At 51.2% G+C, this 15,944-nt stretch overlaps 1 protein-coding gene across 1 annotated transcript; it reads right to left on the minus strand.

Moving 5' to 3' along the window:
* Positions 1-96: 96 nt before the first annotated feature.
* Positions 97-5,524, minus strand: smyd4 (SET and MYND domain containing 4). Its single transcript, XM_047050512.1, has 10 exons — positions 5,324-5,524; positions 4,958-5,102; positions 4,666-4,755; positions 3,539-4,580; positions 3,156-3,392; positions 1,806-1,978; positions 1,577-1,715; positions 1,069-1,185; positions 753-876; positions 97-345 (listed from the first exon to the last, which is right to left on the minus strand). Exons 1-10 carry the CDS (start codon positions 5,455-5,457, stop codon positions 216-218), a joined length of 2,331 nt encoding a protein of 776 aa, XP_046906468.1. The 5' UTR covers positions 5,458-5,524; the 3' UTR covers positions 97-215.
* Between the last annotated feature and the right edge of the window lie 10,420 nt (positions 5,525-15,944).

The following is a 15,944-nucleotide window of genomic DNA, read 5'->3' on the forward strand; positions in this document are numbered from 1 at the left end:
CCCATTCATTTTCAGTGTCTCTGAAGCAAGTTAGCTGGTATGACTGGGTAAGGCAAGAGGGTGCTTAGCAAAGAACTAACAGGATGGTTGACGGGGTCAAAAAGTATCGGTTTATTGAACAATATGTATGTATAAAAACGCATACAAAAACAAACAATGACAAAATAACATTTGAATTTGAGTTCCTGAAGGAAGCGAGTGCAAGTGTGTGTGTGTCAGAACACGTCACAAAGGCAGTCCTCCATGGCCTGGAGCTCCTGCAGTTCGGGGCAGTGTTCTCCAGAGTGGAGGGAGAGGAGGCGCCTGGCTCTGGGGATGATGGAGAGAGCGGGGGCAGGACACCCTCTGGTCAGGTGACCCCCAGGAAGGACAGAGGCACAAGAAAGACAGTTTGAGTCGTCATCGGCACAGAAACCTGGGGAGTCAGGTGTCTGAGCGGTTAGGGAATCGGGCTAGTAATCAGAAGGTTGCCGGATCGATTCTCAGGCTGTGCCAAAAGACGTTGTGTCGTTGGGCAAGGCACTTCACCCTACTTGCCTAGGGGGGGAATGTTCCTGTACTTACTGTAAGTCACTCTGGATAAGAGCGTCTGCTAAAATGACTAAATGTAAATGTAGAAACACACTAAATCACCCAAACAAGTAAAAAACAAATACACCAAAACGACTATTATCTCTACTTTACAGCCTCAGTTGGATATGAATAAGAACCGAGGGATCTTTTCCTCAAGGGAATGAGAGGTGAGCACACACCCGTTGAAGTGCAGCTGGGCCAGTTTGAAGAGCTGACGTCCCACTTCGATGCTGTCCTCTCCATACTGGGAACCCACCGCTACCACGCTCCTCTCAAGCTGGGAGGCAGCCCGTCGCCAGTCGCCTACACACACACACACAGAACAAAGTCACTACTAGACACACACACACACGTACAAGCACAGAGCAGTCACTACACACACACACACACACACACAACACAGTCACTACACACACACACAACACAGTCACTGCACACACCCACCCAGGCACATACATAAACACACACACAAGCGCACACACACTCAGTTCTCACCCATTGTGGCGTACGCTCGGGCCTTAGCGTCCGCCAGCTGCCCCTGTAGTGGGTGAGTCTCTCCCAGGAACAGACCAGACCGAGGCCCCGCCCTCTGTAAAACCCCCAGGGCCTCATCTGAGACAGGGGGAGGGAGAGAGAGAGGGGGAGAGAGGAGGGGGAGGGAGAGAGGAGGGGGGAGAGACGGGAGGTGGATGGAAGGTAAGATAGAACACACATGTTGGAAGATCAACTGGTATACCAACCCCTGGTTACATTAATTAAAACCACTGCAAACAGGGTCAGATGGCTGAGCGGTTAGGGAGTCGGGCTATTAATCAGAAGGTTGCCGGTTTGATTCCCCTCCGTGAAAATGACGTTGTGTCCTTGGGCAAGGCACTTCACCCTATTTGCCTCGGGGAGAATGTCCCTATACTTACTGTAAGTCGCTCTGGATAAGAGCGATGACTAAATGTAAATGTAAATGCAAACCACTGCACCCAAACAACAAACACACCCACGCACACACCTGGCCTGTCTTCCTCCATGAGTTCCACAGCCTTCTCCAGCCGAGCCTTGACCTCCTTCAGCACGAAGTCCAGCTCCACCCCAGACACACGCTGACCGCAAAGACACACACACCACGCTCCGCCGTCCTTAGTGAGAGGCTGAAACACACACACACGCCTGAGTCATTTTCTTGCGAAAGAACAAGTGTATCCACTACTTCAGGGATGATCGTCAACGTGATCACTCACCTTTAGAGTCTCCTGGCACTTCCCACACTTTAACCCCGTGTCTGACCCCGACCTTTCACCCCTGACCTCTGAATCCTCCTCCAGGCTGCAGGCCTCACAGGCGCACAGGAAGTAGTACTGCTCCTGCAGGAGGCGCCGGCGCTCCGACACCTTCATCCTGCTGCTGTGAGGCCCTGCGAGGGACGAGGGAGAGGAGGAGGTCAACAGGACTACAACAGGAAGACTACAACAGGAAGACTACAACAGGAAGACTACAACAGGAAAACTACAACAGGAAGACTACAACAGGAAGACTACAACAGGAAGACTACAACAGGAAGACTACAACAGGGAGTACATGCTGCCACCTACTGACAAGTAAAAACGGATACAAAAGAGGCTTGCAGGAAAAGGCACAGATAATCAAACAGACAGTAAAACAGCCAGTCAGACAGTAATTCAAACAGCCAGTAACACAGCCAGTCAGACAATAATTCAAACAGACAGTAAAACAGCCAGTCAGACAATAATTCAAACAGACAGTAAAACAGCCAGTCAGACAATAATTCAAACAGCCAGTAAAACAGCCAGTCAGACAATAATTCAAACAGACAGTAACACAGCCAGTCAGACAGTAATTCAAACAGACAGTAACACAGCCAGTCAGACAGTAATTAAAACAGCCAGTAACACAGCCAGTCAGACAGTAATTCAAACAGACAGTAACACAGCCAGTCAGACAGTAATTCAAACAGACAGTAAAACAGCCAGTCAGACAGTAATTCAAACAGCCAGTAAAACAGCCAGTCAGACAATAATTCAAACAGACAGTAAAACAGCCAGTCAGACAGTAATTCAAACAGACAGTAACACGGCCAGTCGGACAGTAATTCAAACAGACAGTAACACAGCCAGTCAGACAGTAATTCAAACAGACAGTAAAACAGCCAGTCAGACAGTAATTCAAACAGCCAGTAAAACAGCCAGTCAGACAATAATTCAAACAGACAGTAAAACAGCCAGTCAGACAGTAATTCAAACAGACAGTAACACGGCCAGTCGGACAGTAATTCAAACAGACAGTAACACAGCCAGTCAGACAGTAATTCAAACAGACAGTAAAACAGCCAGTCGGACAGTAATTCAAACAGCCAGTAAAACAGCCAGTCAGACAATAATTCAAACAGACAGTAAAACAGCCAGTCAGACAGTAATTCAAACAGACAGTAACACGGCCAGTCGGACAGTAATTCAAACAGACAGTAACACAGCCAGTCAGACAGTAATTCAAACAGACAGTAAAACAGCCAGTCGGACAGTAATTCAAACAGCCAGTAAAACAGCCAGTCAACCAGCCAGACCTCTTCTGACCATAGCAGTGCAGGATCTCCTGTCCCCGGGAGACGTCTCTGGAGGCTCTGACGGTGACGGTGACTCCACAGCCAGCCGTGGCGGCGGACTCTGGTTCTGGAGAAGGCGGGCCGGTCCTGGCTCCAGTGGCGAAGGCCAGGCTGGTGTTGGGGCTGCAGGAGTGGTTCAGGACGCTCAGCGTGGGGAACATGGCCGTGGCGATGCGGACTTCCTCGGTGGACTGCACCGCTGAGTCACCTGTCAGAGAGAGGCCCGAGGGTCAGAGGGTAAGGGTCATTCTGAGGGGGTCGTAATCTTTGACCTTGTGGCTCCCAATGGGGTTTGAATGAAGCGAATGGAAGCATACTGATAGTGGGTCAAATCAACAAACGGCTCGGACTCACCCGTGTTTATGAGCGCGCTCACTGCTTGCGCATTACACCTCAGCTGGAACATATGCCGCAGAACTACACTTCCCAGAAGGCTCAGCTCCGGAGCCCAACCCATTGGCTTTTTCTTGTCCTCTTCACCCTGTGATTGGCTGGTACACTTCCTGCTCTCTGAGGAGTTCCAGGAAGCAGGTGGAGGACCCGCCTTGCTGAGCTTTTGGAACAGGGTTGCTATGGTGACTGCGTATAGATAGCGCAAGCTGGGGGTGTGGCTACTCAGGTGTGGAAGAAGGTGGTAGACACTCTGGTAGGAATCCCCATGGTAACAGGTAAACGGATCACCTCCCGCATCTCTGTCAGTTGACGTGCTGGTACTGGACACAGGGTTATCCCTTCCTGAGATTGGTTTAGAGCCGTTATCCTGGCCTCTTATTGGCTCCCTAGCCGCCTGTACGTCCTTAAGTCCCGCCTTCAGGGCCAACCTTAGAGCCAGCTGTGACATCACGCCCAAAGCCCTGAGCTCTGCTCCTATTGGACACTCCCAGCGATGATGCTCCTCCCAGGCTGCTCTCCTGCACCGATAGGAACAGTAGCGGGCGTAGCTGCACCCCTCACAGGGCACAGGGCTCACAACCTCACACAGACACCGGTGGCAGTGCCTGTCCTCCGTCCCAAACACGCCCCTTCTCTCCCGCCCTCCCTCTGCCCCCTTCAGTCTCTCCATCCCAGGGATGAGCACACAGCCGTAGGCCCGGTCCTCCAGAATCACATCTCCGGCCGCCTTTCCCTCAGTGGCCACCAGGTGTCGCCCTTTCCCCGGGCTAAAACGCACAGAGAAGCCGGGGGAGAGAGAGGACACGGGCCCAGTCCCAGGTGGACACTGGGGCAGGTGAGTTTGCTTCTCCTCTGTACCACCTGCCCCCTCCTCGTCCGGGGTTCCCGGGTCTGCTTTGTGCTGGAGGTGGTTGAGGCACAGCGTGCGTCGCTCGTGTAGCTTGTGACGCAGGTGAGCGGGGTAGCCATGCTCCAGCGCCCTGTCGATGTCCTCAAGGCAGTCCTTTACGACAGGGGGAAACAAGAAAATGGAACAGGAACTACACACAAACACACACACACACACACACTCACACACACCAGCTTACCTGGTGGTGCTGGAGGTAGAGCAGGGCAGCAGAGCGGTTGGCGAAGCAGAGAGAAAGCTGCTCGGAGCGCTGCGAGGCCAAACACACACCCTGGGGTACAGCACCGAGAAGGAGACGAGTAAGAACACCGTCAACATCAGGTGTGTGAATGCTGGGCTTGAAACGAAGGTGTGCACATATGGTCCAGATCGGAGTATAGGGGATAGGTTTAGCTCAGGGGTTGAGTCGTTGACTGCAGATTGTCACGAGGTTGCAGGTTCAATTCTCCCCCTCCTGTTCCCCCATCCCTTACCTGAGAATAGTGCAGGGCAGCAGCATTGTAGTCTCTGGTCTTGAAACTGGCATTGCCATTCTCCCTGCACTTAGCTGCACGCTCTGGGTCCTTCTGGACAGGGTAGTCCCTCGACACGCCTGACAGAAAGTTTAAGTCCTCCTGACTGGAAAATATTGAGTCTTGAGAACACTGAGATTTTCAGACACATTAAACAGTTTGTTGCAGTGATTGGCAGGTGATAAGATGCTGGCCCTTGCATGCCCTTGTTTTGCAAGCATGCTGGCCTGACAACAAAAGCCTATAGATCATTTTAATGAGAGCAACCAAACTATTGATCTGCTCTATTCATTCTGGCTAGCTAGAACATGCTAGTTAGGTACTCACTTTATTTGTGACAGGGCAAGCTCAAAAACTTGATCTATCTCCGACAGACTTGAAAACCATTCAGTTTGATTAGGGTCGAGTTGTGTCCACTTCTCTTCAACATGCTTTTGCCATTTTATACATGGAATATCCATTTTGTGATACAGATTGTTATCCAGCTAGCTGCTCTAACTCAAGTGTACTGTCTGCAGCCCAAAGATGTTGGCGCAGCCGGGAACAGGGTACGCGCAGTTCAGGAAGCTGCGTTCTCGGATACTGCAAACATATAGTAGACATCTTGGCTCAAGTGACACTGAAATCACAATGTAAATTCATCTGTTGAGGCTCAAAATACACCCGTAGTTTCTACAGGAAATGAGACCACGAAGCAGAAACGTAATTGAATCTCGCGTGTTTTGAGAAAAAAGCATAACAAGTCCCAACATATCTTCTAAAAGACAAGCATGGACGTCAGGCTTAGTGAAGGAACGATAGAGGTAAGTAATAACAAGTTGGCTAATATGAGTAAAAATGCTGTCTGAGCGCACTGAGTAACTATTTGTAGGTTATTTGTTAGGTTGTTGTGGTTTCATAGATAAACTCACTGTTCTAAGACAGCTAGCCAGTTTAGCTGCGGTGCCGACGTTGTCTACAAATGTAGCAACTAGCAAGCAATTACTTGAAGGGAGAATTTGTGCTACACTAACATTCTTGGTAAAATAATAATATCCACCTACAGAATCTACCAACACAAAATACAAATTTATAAATATGATGTCGTTGGTTATGTGTGGTTAGCATGTCAACATTGCTGTACTATATATATACAAATGTATGTATATTTGTTTTCTTGAAGGCTATAAACGAAGGCACCTGTATTGCCAATGCTTTACTACAGGTCGTGGTAAGTGTTTTATCTTTACTCTACATTGCTGTCTTGTCAGCATTATGGGAGACTGTTGTGTCTGCTTGTATCCCAAACAGGGATTGTTATGGTTCCAAGAATCATAACACGTGGCACCCTAAGAAGTGAGAAGAGAAGTTGCCATGGGTAACCGCTGGGAACGCTCTTAATTGAAGCCCTGTTGTTGGGTTACTTTTGATTTTGGGATCTATGTTCACTCATGGGAAGAAGTAAGGACTAAGAGTGACAGGTCAAGCTGACCCAGCCAGAGGAGTAAGCAGGAACACACATGTCGGTCTCATTGAGGGGATTGCTGATTGGCTGAGCAGAAGGGGGTGAACTTGGGGTTGGGGTGAAAAGGGAACATGGAGAGAGGTATTGAGCGGACATCAGAGATAGTGAGTGCACATGCATGTTGGCTTTATCGAAGACCGGTTGGCCTTGGCCAAACGTGGGAAACAATATATATAGAACAGTGGTTCCCAACCCTGGTCCTCGGGACCCCCTGTCCTGCATGTTTGAAATGTGTCCCTGCTTCAACACACCTGATTCAAATGATGGTCGTTAACAGGCTTCTGCAGAGACAGATAACGACCCATTCATTCACCACTGATCTAGAACATTGTGAAGTCATAGCATGCAGGGCGGGAGATTGTCCTCATATCAAGCTATATAATAGGAAGTGTCTTGTGTGAAAGACTGCTTTCTGTGTCATATGCTACCATGTGCTGCATTGCTCAATAAACCATCAAGCCACCTTGACTTTGAAAGATATTCCGTCTCCGAATCTATTTTTGACTAAATCCTTCTGAAATAAAAACAGCAGGTCACTGCAACATTGTGAATCAGCTGGTGGGTTAACTGACCCGGGTTATGTTACATAACCTGCTTTCTGGAATACCCCCAGTGTCAAAAGGGCCTTGTCATGACTCAGTTACACCCCATCCATGTTCCTCCTTGTCCTGCTTCTCAGAACCTGCGTCGGATCGATGGGCCCCCTACCCGCTATCGCCTCATGATGAGTGACGGCCGACACTCCTTCTCCTGTGAGTCCCCGCCCCCCCTCACCCCCCCTCATCCCAGCCGTCAGCAGGATGTTGACACACGGTGTTTGAGCCTAACGTGTTGGTCTCTTTCCTTCCTGTGTGTGCGTGTGTTTGTGTGTGTGTGTAGCCTTCATGCTGGCCTCCCAGTTGAACCGTTTGGTTGACGAGGGTCATGTGGAGATCCACTGTGTGTGCAATGTGAAGAAGATGGCCACGAATACAATCAAAGATGGGAGGTAGGCGTCTGTCTGTCTGACTGACTGTCTGACTGTCTGGTCATCAGTCCATCCATCCATACTATACTGTGTCTGTCTATCTGTCTGTATGTTCATCCATGTGTCCATCCATTCAAACTGTGCTGTGTCTGTGTGTGATTGCGTTCCAGACAAGTGGTGATAATCCTGGAAATGGACGTGGTGAAATCAGCGAAGGACATCGGGGGGAAGATAGGAGTGCCCACTCCCTACCTGGGCGGTAAGATCAGGTCCACTTTCACGGCCATCAAGAAATACAGGAAGTGACCCGTCTGGAGACTGCAGGCTGAAATTGCATGCTCACATTCAGCCGTGCGGTGTGGGGGTATTTTTACCATGGTGATTCATCCCACCCCCCCACAGGGCAGACCAGCTCTCCCCAGAAGGCTGACCAGACCCCCCCTCCTCCTGCTCGGGCTCCTGCCCCTCCTCCTGCTCGGGCTCCTGCCCCTCCTCCTGCTCGGGCTCCTGCCCCTCCTCCTGCTCGGGCTCCTGCCCCTCCTCCTCCAGCACCTCCACACAGCCCCCATACTGGTGAGGATTCAGTACTGCAGGGTCGGGGTATTCGCTTAATGTAACTTGGAGACAGGGCTCGCAACTCACTTGTGTTCCTCAATGTCCTAGTGCCGTCCCGAAGTGCAATATGAACTGTCCCAAACTGAACTTGACCCGTCCAAAAATGTAAATTCTTGTGTTTTTGACATTCTGACATGGGTCTAGGTTATTTTCAACACTACTTAAGTCATTCGTGGGGGTCAAATCAATTTCAAAATTTCAATGTAAACACATACACTATAGAATACACAATTTTCTTGCTTGTTTCATGGTGGTACTAACACAATTCTTGTGGTCGCCGGCAAATAACATTTCAGGAATTCAATTGGAATTTTTAAATACCATTGATATTCATGAAAGCACACATGCCAGTAACAATGGTTATCCCTTTCGTTGCCGTTGTGAAAAGTGATGTCTGGTCAGTGTGAAAAATACTATGCTCAAGACTGACCAACAGGGGGCGCTATTTCCACACAAACTGCACTGTAGTGCCTGTTCACCATGTGGTGGTCGCTGGCAAATTACATTTCAGGAATTCAATCGGAATTTTCAAATCACATTGATATTCCTAAAAGCACGCATGCCCATTTCACACAAGGAGAGCAAATGTGCCTTTTAATAGAATTAAAATACATTAAAACTACCCGTTTTAATAAACGTATGCAAGACAGGTTTAATGTCTATGATATTCACAACCCTTCCCTATAATGAACATGATGACACTCGATGATAACAAGTTCAGCTCAGCTTAGTTGCGTCTATGTCCTAATAATTAATGTCTTTATCTGTACTCTGCCATGCACCTTTTTAATGCAATTTAAAATGTCCAGCTAGATTCGAATAGATTGCCACAGATACCCGCAGATGTGACCATTTATAAGAAGCCTATTGCAAGTCATTTCATGCACACGATGGCCCAGATTAGGGCTATCATCTGCATGGGAAACTTTTGATTGGAGGATGATTGTGACTGTCTCTTGAAGGTTACCCTTGATTTAATAGCCCAAGCCTGGCCGGAGATGGGCAGTGCATTAGCACAGTATATCAAGTGTCCAAGAGGCTATTTGTAAACGTATCTCACTGTAGATACAGCTGACTGCAGGCTGCTAGCGTGTTCGAACCGCCACATAGAGTGTAGTCCCACTCAGGGGTTAGCTAACGAGTGGGTGTATTCTCACTGCCCTTGTGTGGTTGTGTGTGTTTATGTGTGCGTGTGTTTTGCGAATTCACACACAAAAAAAAACCTTGTGTGTGGGCTGGCTCTCTCTCCCCGAGGTTCAAGGTTTCAGCCGTAGAAATCTGCTGTTTTGGAATCTGCCGGGGCGACCCCCGAGAAGTGTGTGCTCTCCTTGTGCGTTACGCGATTCGGAATGCGCGGGTGGGCCTCGGGGTTCAAGGTTTTGGAAAGAAACGGCACCGTTGTGTAGTGAAGGCCTTTGTCAGGGGAGGAGGAGACTTGAGGGGCTCCTGAATGGGGATGGGCACAGGCAGGTCGATGAAGCAGCAGTCTGCCAGGCATCCCCCTCCCTCCATCCCTCCCTCCAGTACCTAGAACAGTACAGGAGATCCCTGTGCCCTGGATCCTGCTGTGCCAGATAATGGCTGCAGTGGTCGTGCCTCGACACTGAACACTGAACACATGTGAAGAGGCTTATGAACCGGGCGCGGTGGATTCAGTCCATCTCCTCCTGTATGTCTGTCTCTCCTGTCTCTGCCCTGTTCCCTCTCCCTTCCTCTGTCCGCTCCTGGCTCCTTTCTCTCTCTTTCTCCCCTCTCTCCCTTTCTCTCTCTCTCTCTCTCTTCCTCTCTCTCCCTCGCTCTCCCTCCCGCCATCACGGTAACGTGTGTATGAATATTGATGTTAATTATCCCCCGTCTGAAAATAGTTGCTCTATCGGTGATTTCCCACAGGAAAACATTCATGACACACACACACGCATACACACTGACACGTCCACCAGACAGTATGAAAGAGCTGAGGGGTTTGTTGTGATCAGCAACAAGAGCCTTAACCAGGGGGGGGGGGACACACTCCATGGAATTGGGCGCCTTCTTTTTATATCTCTGCCAATTTCCCTCTGCCGTTTGGCACGGATGATCCTCCGTGCCAAACTGGGGCAGGGTGTGGACTACATAATTTACACGTTAGCCCAACTGAGGGAGCCGCAGGGGCCGTTGTCAGGCATGGCCAGCTGAAAAACCTTTTCTCTCCCACTACGGGCCCGGGGAAGTGTAAGCGTTTGGGGCATCTCGCTCTCGTTTTTTGTAATCCTTCGTATCTTCCCAGCGTCGGGAATCCTCTCGGGGGCTCATGGGAGTTGTAGTCCAGTTGTTAACCTGCTGTGTGTTTCCCACTCTGTTTCCCACTCTGTTTCCCAGCAGCCTCCTCTTCGAGGGGGGGCTACGGCAGAGGCTACGGCAGGGGGAAGAAGACGGCGTCTGTGGGTCCCTTGTCCCCTGGACCGTCCCCAACCAAACCGGACAAAATGGTCCCCATCGCCAGCCTCAACCCGTACCAGACCAAGTCAGTGCCTGTGTTTTGTCGGTGTCCATTTGTGTGTAAAAACAGGAGGCAACCGAGAGAAAGAGGGGAAAAAAAGTACTTTTAATAGACAGGGAGAACCCCCCCATGTATTTCTGATTAACCGTCTAGTCTCTCGTCTAGTCTAGTCTCTCGCCAGTCTCTCGTCTAGTCTCTTGTCTTCATCGAGCACCGCTGTTAGTTGTCGTGCTCGCCTGGTTCCGCACAGCTCCACCCTCGCTCTCACCACCCTCTCCAACCCCTCCAGCGCTTCCGCTTGTGTCCTCTCTCTCTCTCTCTCTCCCTCCCTCTCTCCTCCTCGTCATGGCCCACGGTGCTCCAGCAGGGTGGAGACGGAGCCAAACTCAATATTGTCTTTACGGTCCGGTCAATTTGAAGCTTCGTTTTTTTTTTTTTAGGGGGGGGGGGTTTTAGAGCTACGAGGCAGGGGAATGGAGAACCGTCCAATAAAAACGCTACTGCTGGGCGGACCGGTGGCACCCATAACTCAAGCTGCTCGGAACTGCTGATGAAACGGAATCCGAGTAGCCTACCCATGAGGCCTTCCTTTTATTTTGTTTCTTTGTGTGTGTGTGTGTGCGTGTGTGCGCGTGTGTGCGTAAGCTCCAGCCCTCACACTTTGCTAGTATACAGTTTTGCATAACGTGCGGATTTGCTGTGCGTGTGTGTGTGGGTCTGCACAGTGTGAAAGGGACACGCATTCTCTTCCTCGGCTTCTTTTCTCCCCCCCGCGTGTAATTGCGTCCACAGCCTGGTGTAATTGGCTTTTAGCCACTGTAAAACTCGCTGCCGCCGCCTTATCCACGTTGAGCAGGGAGAGAGGTTTACGCAAGGCCAGCAGCAGCTCGCATGATAGGGATTTAATTGCTGGCTGAGTTATGGTATGAATATCCCCCCCCCCCCACACACACACACACACACCCTCCCTCCTCGCTCTCATTTACCAGCGCAGTAAAACAACACTCCCGCGTCAATTGAACCGCCTTGTCATTCGATAACGGTAAAAAAACGAAACAAAAAAAATGGCGCGTTGTCGCAGTGCCCGGCAGGTGTTGGCGAATGTACCTGAGAAGTTCCGTGAACGAAGCGACATCCCTTTTTTTGGGTGTGAGGGAGAGGAAGTTTAAAGGACCGACGCCGTGACGCATCCTGTTTTTCTTGGGAGTATTCTTCTTTTTGTTTGTTCAGCGTGGAGGCGGGGTGGGGGGGGGGTATAGGGGGAGGATGTGTGCGATGTTGGCGAGTGCTTGTAGATATCCCCTCCTCATTGGAAGCAGGTGTTGTCAGAGCAGGGAAACATCTAGAACTTGCAGGACAGTGGGTCCCGAGAACCAGGGTGGAGAAACACAAGATCCAGCGGATGGCACTTCCAGTGTGAATGTGCCAGGGATTGGGGAAGGGAGGTCTCTAATTGGTGCTGTTTCCCCCCCATCTCCTCTCTCCCATCACCTCCCACGTCATCTCTCCCCAAACCCCTGGCCCCTCCTCCTCACTCCCCAACCCCGTGGCCCCTCCTCCCCTCCTGTGGCCCCTCCTCCTCTCTCCCCTCCCATGGCCCCTCCTCCTCTCCCCCTGGCCCCTCCTCCTCTCCCCCTGGCCCCTCCTCCTATCCCCCTGGCCCCTCCTCCTCTCCCCCTGGCCCCAGGTGGACCATCAGAGCCCGGGTCACCAACAAGAGTTCCATCCGCACCTGGAACAACTCCAGAGGAGAGGGCAAGCTCTTCTCCTTCGAGATCGTTGACGAGAGCGTGAGTACCCTGTGTGTGAGAGACAGAGTTTGTGTGCGTGTGCGTGCGTGTGTGTGTGTGGGCGTTTAATTACCCTAGTGGTGGACTCAAAGTCCAGAAGTTGTGTGGACCCGACATATTTTTGGGCACCAGTTTCAGTCTTGGCGGTCCTCACAAGAATAGTTCAACAAGACTGTGTGTGTGTACCAAACCGTTTCTCCTCTGCTGAAACAGAATTGGTCGTCATGATTGTGGCACATCTGTTGTCCCGAGCCTCTCTTACATTGATTCGTTCTCTATTGATTTCACTTAAACACTAAATGTTTTGTGGGGAGACGGTCCCTCTGGGCTGGTTAGTGAGTTTGCTTTTCTGTGCTTAACGGACTCTCTCTGTGTGTGTGTGTGTGTGTGTGTGTGTGTGTGTGTGTGTGTGATTGGCAGGGGGAGATCCGGATCACAGCCTTCAACAAGGAGGTGGACAAGTTCTTCTCACTGGTCGAGGCAGGAAAGGTGAGTGTGTGTGTGCCCCGGGAGGATGAACGCAGGAGGGACTCTCTCTGGGGCTCTGGCGTGGAAGCAGAAGGCCAGACCTGGGGACTCTCTCTGGGGCTCTGGCGTGGTAGTAGAAGGCCAGACCCTGGAGAGGAGGCCGGTGCATTCAGCTGCCTCCCCCACACCTCACCGTGTGGACTGGAGGATGGAGGGAGCGAGATGTGGAGAGAGAGATATGGAAAGGGGGTTAATGAGAGAGAGGGGGGGGTGTGTGAGAGAAAGAGAGATATGGGGAGAGAAAATGAGAGGGGGGAGGCGAGAGAGGGAGGGAGAGAGAGAGGGAAAAAGATAAGGTGGAAGAGGGCACGGGAGAGAGGGAGAGAAGGAAGGAAGGGATGAGGGAGTGGTAAATGAAGACGTGTGCTGTGCAGATTGAGTTTAAATTGGCCTGTTTAGCCGTCTCGCTCTCTGTCACCTCTATTTTCTGCCGCATTAGCGACTTGATGATGCTGATATGACACCTCCAGCTGTCAGGGCCCCAGGTTTTCCCTAGCCCGACCAAAACCTCAGTAGAAACCTCCAGCCCTGTGTTATCAAACCTGACCCCGTCATAACGAAATAATAATATCATCAAAATACAACTTCAACGAAACCATGACATAACCTTAATTAAGCTAACATTTAAGACGTGCTGTTTACTTTTCCACTCTTTTCAGGGCTGTCATCTTGGTTGTATGCCAATTCATGCAATAAAATATAGCCAACGATAGTTTTTAAAATGTTTTTGGCTCGCTTCAATGTGAGAATAGATGATGGTACGCTATGCTTTCATCAATCAACTTAATGGTCTTGGGGTGCATGGACAATTAAGGTTTAAGACATTGTGTCTCCCTCCCTCTACCTCCATCTTCCTCTCCTCCCCCTGTCCTCCTCCACTCCTCCATCCTGCTTTTCCTCTCCCCTCCTCCTCTCCCTCCCACCCCCTCCTCTCTCTCCCACCCCCTCCCCTCCTCCTTTCCTCTCCCCTCCTCCTCTCCCCCCTCCTCCTTTCCTCTCCCCTCCTCCTCTCTCTCCCACCCCCCCCTCCTCCTTTCCTCTCCCCTCCTCCTCTCTCTCCCACCCCCCGTCCTCCTTTCCTCTCCCCTCCTCCTCTCTCTCCCACCCCCCCTCCTCTCCCCTCCTCCTCTCCCCCCCCCCTCCTCCTCTCCTCTCCCCTCCTCCTCCCTGCAGGTGTACTACATCTCCCGGGCAACGCTGAAGGTGGCCAACAAACAGTTCAACCCCTTGAAGAACGACTACGAGATTTCCCTCCACGCCGACTCCTCCATCCTGCCCTGCGACGACAGCCGGGAGGTCCCCATCGTGCAGTGCCACTTTGTGCCCATCGCGGAGCTGGAGAACCGAGACAAGGACGCCATCCTAGGTGAGGGGAGTCAGGGGGTGGGGAGGGGAGACGGAGGGAGGGACGGAGGGCGTGTTGGCAGAGGCAGGGAGGGAGCGAGAGAGGGGAGAGGGCGAGAGAGGGAGGAATGAGAGAAGGAAATGAAAGGAGAGAGGGGACGGAGGATTGTGGAGAACAGAAGGAAAATAATATGGGGGAGGGGGAGGGGGGGGAGAAATGAGTATAGGAACATCATATTCTTGATTCTCTGTACTTTAATTGGAGGCCATTAGCTGACGCGCTGTGATCCGCCAGTCTTCAGGCCTCCCACGATTATTGTAATTTTCCATAAATGATTAACCCATGTGTGGAAATGTGCGCTTCAAATCCAGGAGAAGAGAAGTGGGGGAGGAGGGAAGGGAGGAGAGGGGAGGGAGGTGGAATTAGTCGGCAACCTTGAAGCCTATAGATTATTTTGTGCTCGGCGGTGTCATTACTAACTAGAGAGGGGGGGGGGGGGGGGGGGGGGGGGGGGGGGAGGGGAAGGAGGGGGAGGGAGGGAGGGGGGAAGAGAGAGTCACTCCGTCATTTTGGACAGACGATGTGGAGAGATGACAGGAGCTCATTCCGCAGTTTGTTCTGATAGTTTAGTTGGTTGGAGGGGTGGGGTGAGGTGGGGTGGGGCGGTGCCAGCTCTTAATTATAAGTTAAGTGTGAGTCCAGAACTCTGGCAAACAATACCATGACAACGGCTAGAGATTTGGAGGACACTCACCTGCCCCAGACTGGGCCCTTCACTTCCACTGTACAAGTCACACTCGCGCACACACACACACAGAGTTGTCCATGACAGACATGTGATGGTGCTCCAGACTGTGTTGACAGGTGAGGAGTGTCGGTCTCTGTCTCTCTCTCTGCCCTTTTTCTGCCCCCTCTCTCTCTCTCCCTATCTCTCTCTCTCTCTCTCTCTCTCTCTCTCTCTGTCTGTCTCGTTTCTTCTCCCCTCTTTTTTAATCTCTCTGCCAGTTACTGTTACTCCTTCATTTCCACTCTTTCAGTGGCCCTCTTTCTCTTCTGTCACTCACTCCCTATCTCTCTCTCTCTCTGTCACTCTCTCTCTTTTACACTGTTTCTTCTCCCTCCTCTCTCTCTCTCTCTTTGTTAAATAGGGGATTATAACATGGTAATGAGAACTGTCACTCTGTTCCCATGACGATAATGGAGTTCAGAGGTGGATGACATCGTCTCAATCATAATGGAATTACCGCAGGCTGTATTAGAACAGGGAGGGGGAGGAGGGAGGGGGAGGAGGACAGAGAACGAGACGCGCCGAGAATGAGGCGGGAGAGGCGGAGATTAGCAGACACTTGGAAAAGTCGAGAAACCGCGTCCAGGGAGGGTGAGAGAGAGGGAGGGATGGTAAAGTTCCAGGTCGTGTGCACCGCCGCTACAGCGCCGCCGGCTTGTTGCTGTTGTGGCACCCGCGCGTTGACTGGAGGGTGAAGTCACCGGACAGCAGACGGCCAGGGAGACGGGCTGTCACTGAAAGTGGACCCCCCGCTTCCACTTTCCTGCCCTGGGTAGTGGCTTCAGATGAGGGCTGAGATGGGGAGAGCCGTAGTTAGTACGGTCACTTTTGATTGTCACGGCCTGTGGTGTGACGCTTGATCTGCTCTCCTCTCTCTGGTCTGTTCCTCTCCCTTCTCCTCTCCTCTCTTCTTTTCTCCTCCTCCCCTCCTCT

This window comes from Hypomesus transpacificus, unplaced genomic scaffold, assembly GCF_021917145.1.
Source record: "Hypomesus transpacificus isolate Combined female unplaced genomic scaffold, fHypTra1 scaffold_116, whole genome shotgun sequence".
NCBI classification, from domain to species: Eukaryota; Metazoa; Chordata; class Actinopteri; order Osmeriformes; family Osmeridae; genus Hypomesus; species Hypomesus transpacificus.

Excerpts from the sequence above, each read along its gene's own strand:
- smyd4 (XM_047050512.1), bottom strand. The coding sequence starts at position 5,457 with ATGGATATTCCATGTATAAAATGGCAAAAGCATGTTGAAGAGAAGTGG. Across the intron at positions 5,103-5,323 it reads CTTGCCCTGTCACAAATAAA|TCAGGAGGACTTAAACTTTC; the intron begins GTGAGTACCTAA and ends AATATTTTCCAG. Across the intron at positions 4,581-4,665 it reads TCTACCTCCAGCACCACCAG|GACTGCCTTGAGGACATCGA; the intron begins GTAAGCTGGTGT and ends CCTGTCGTAAAG.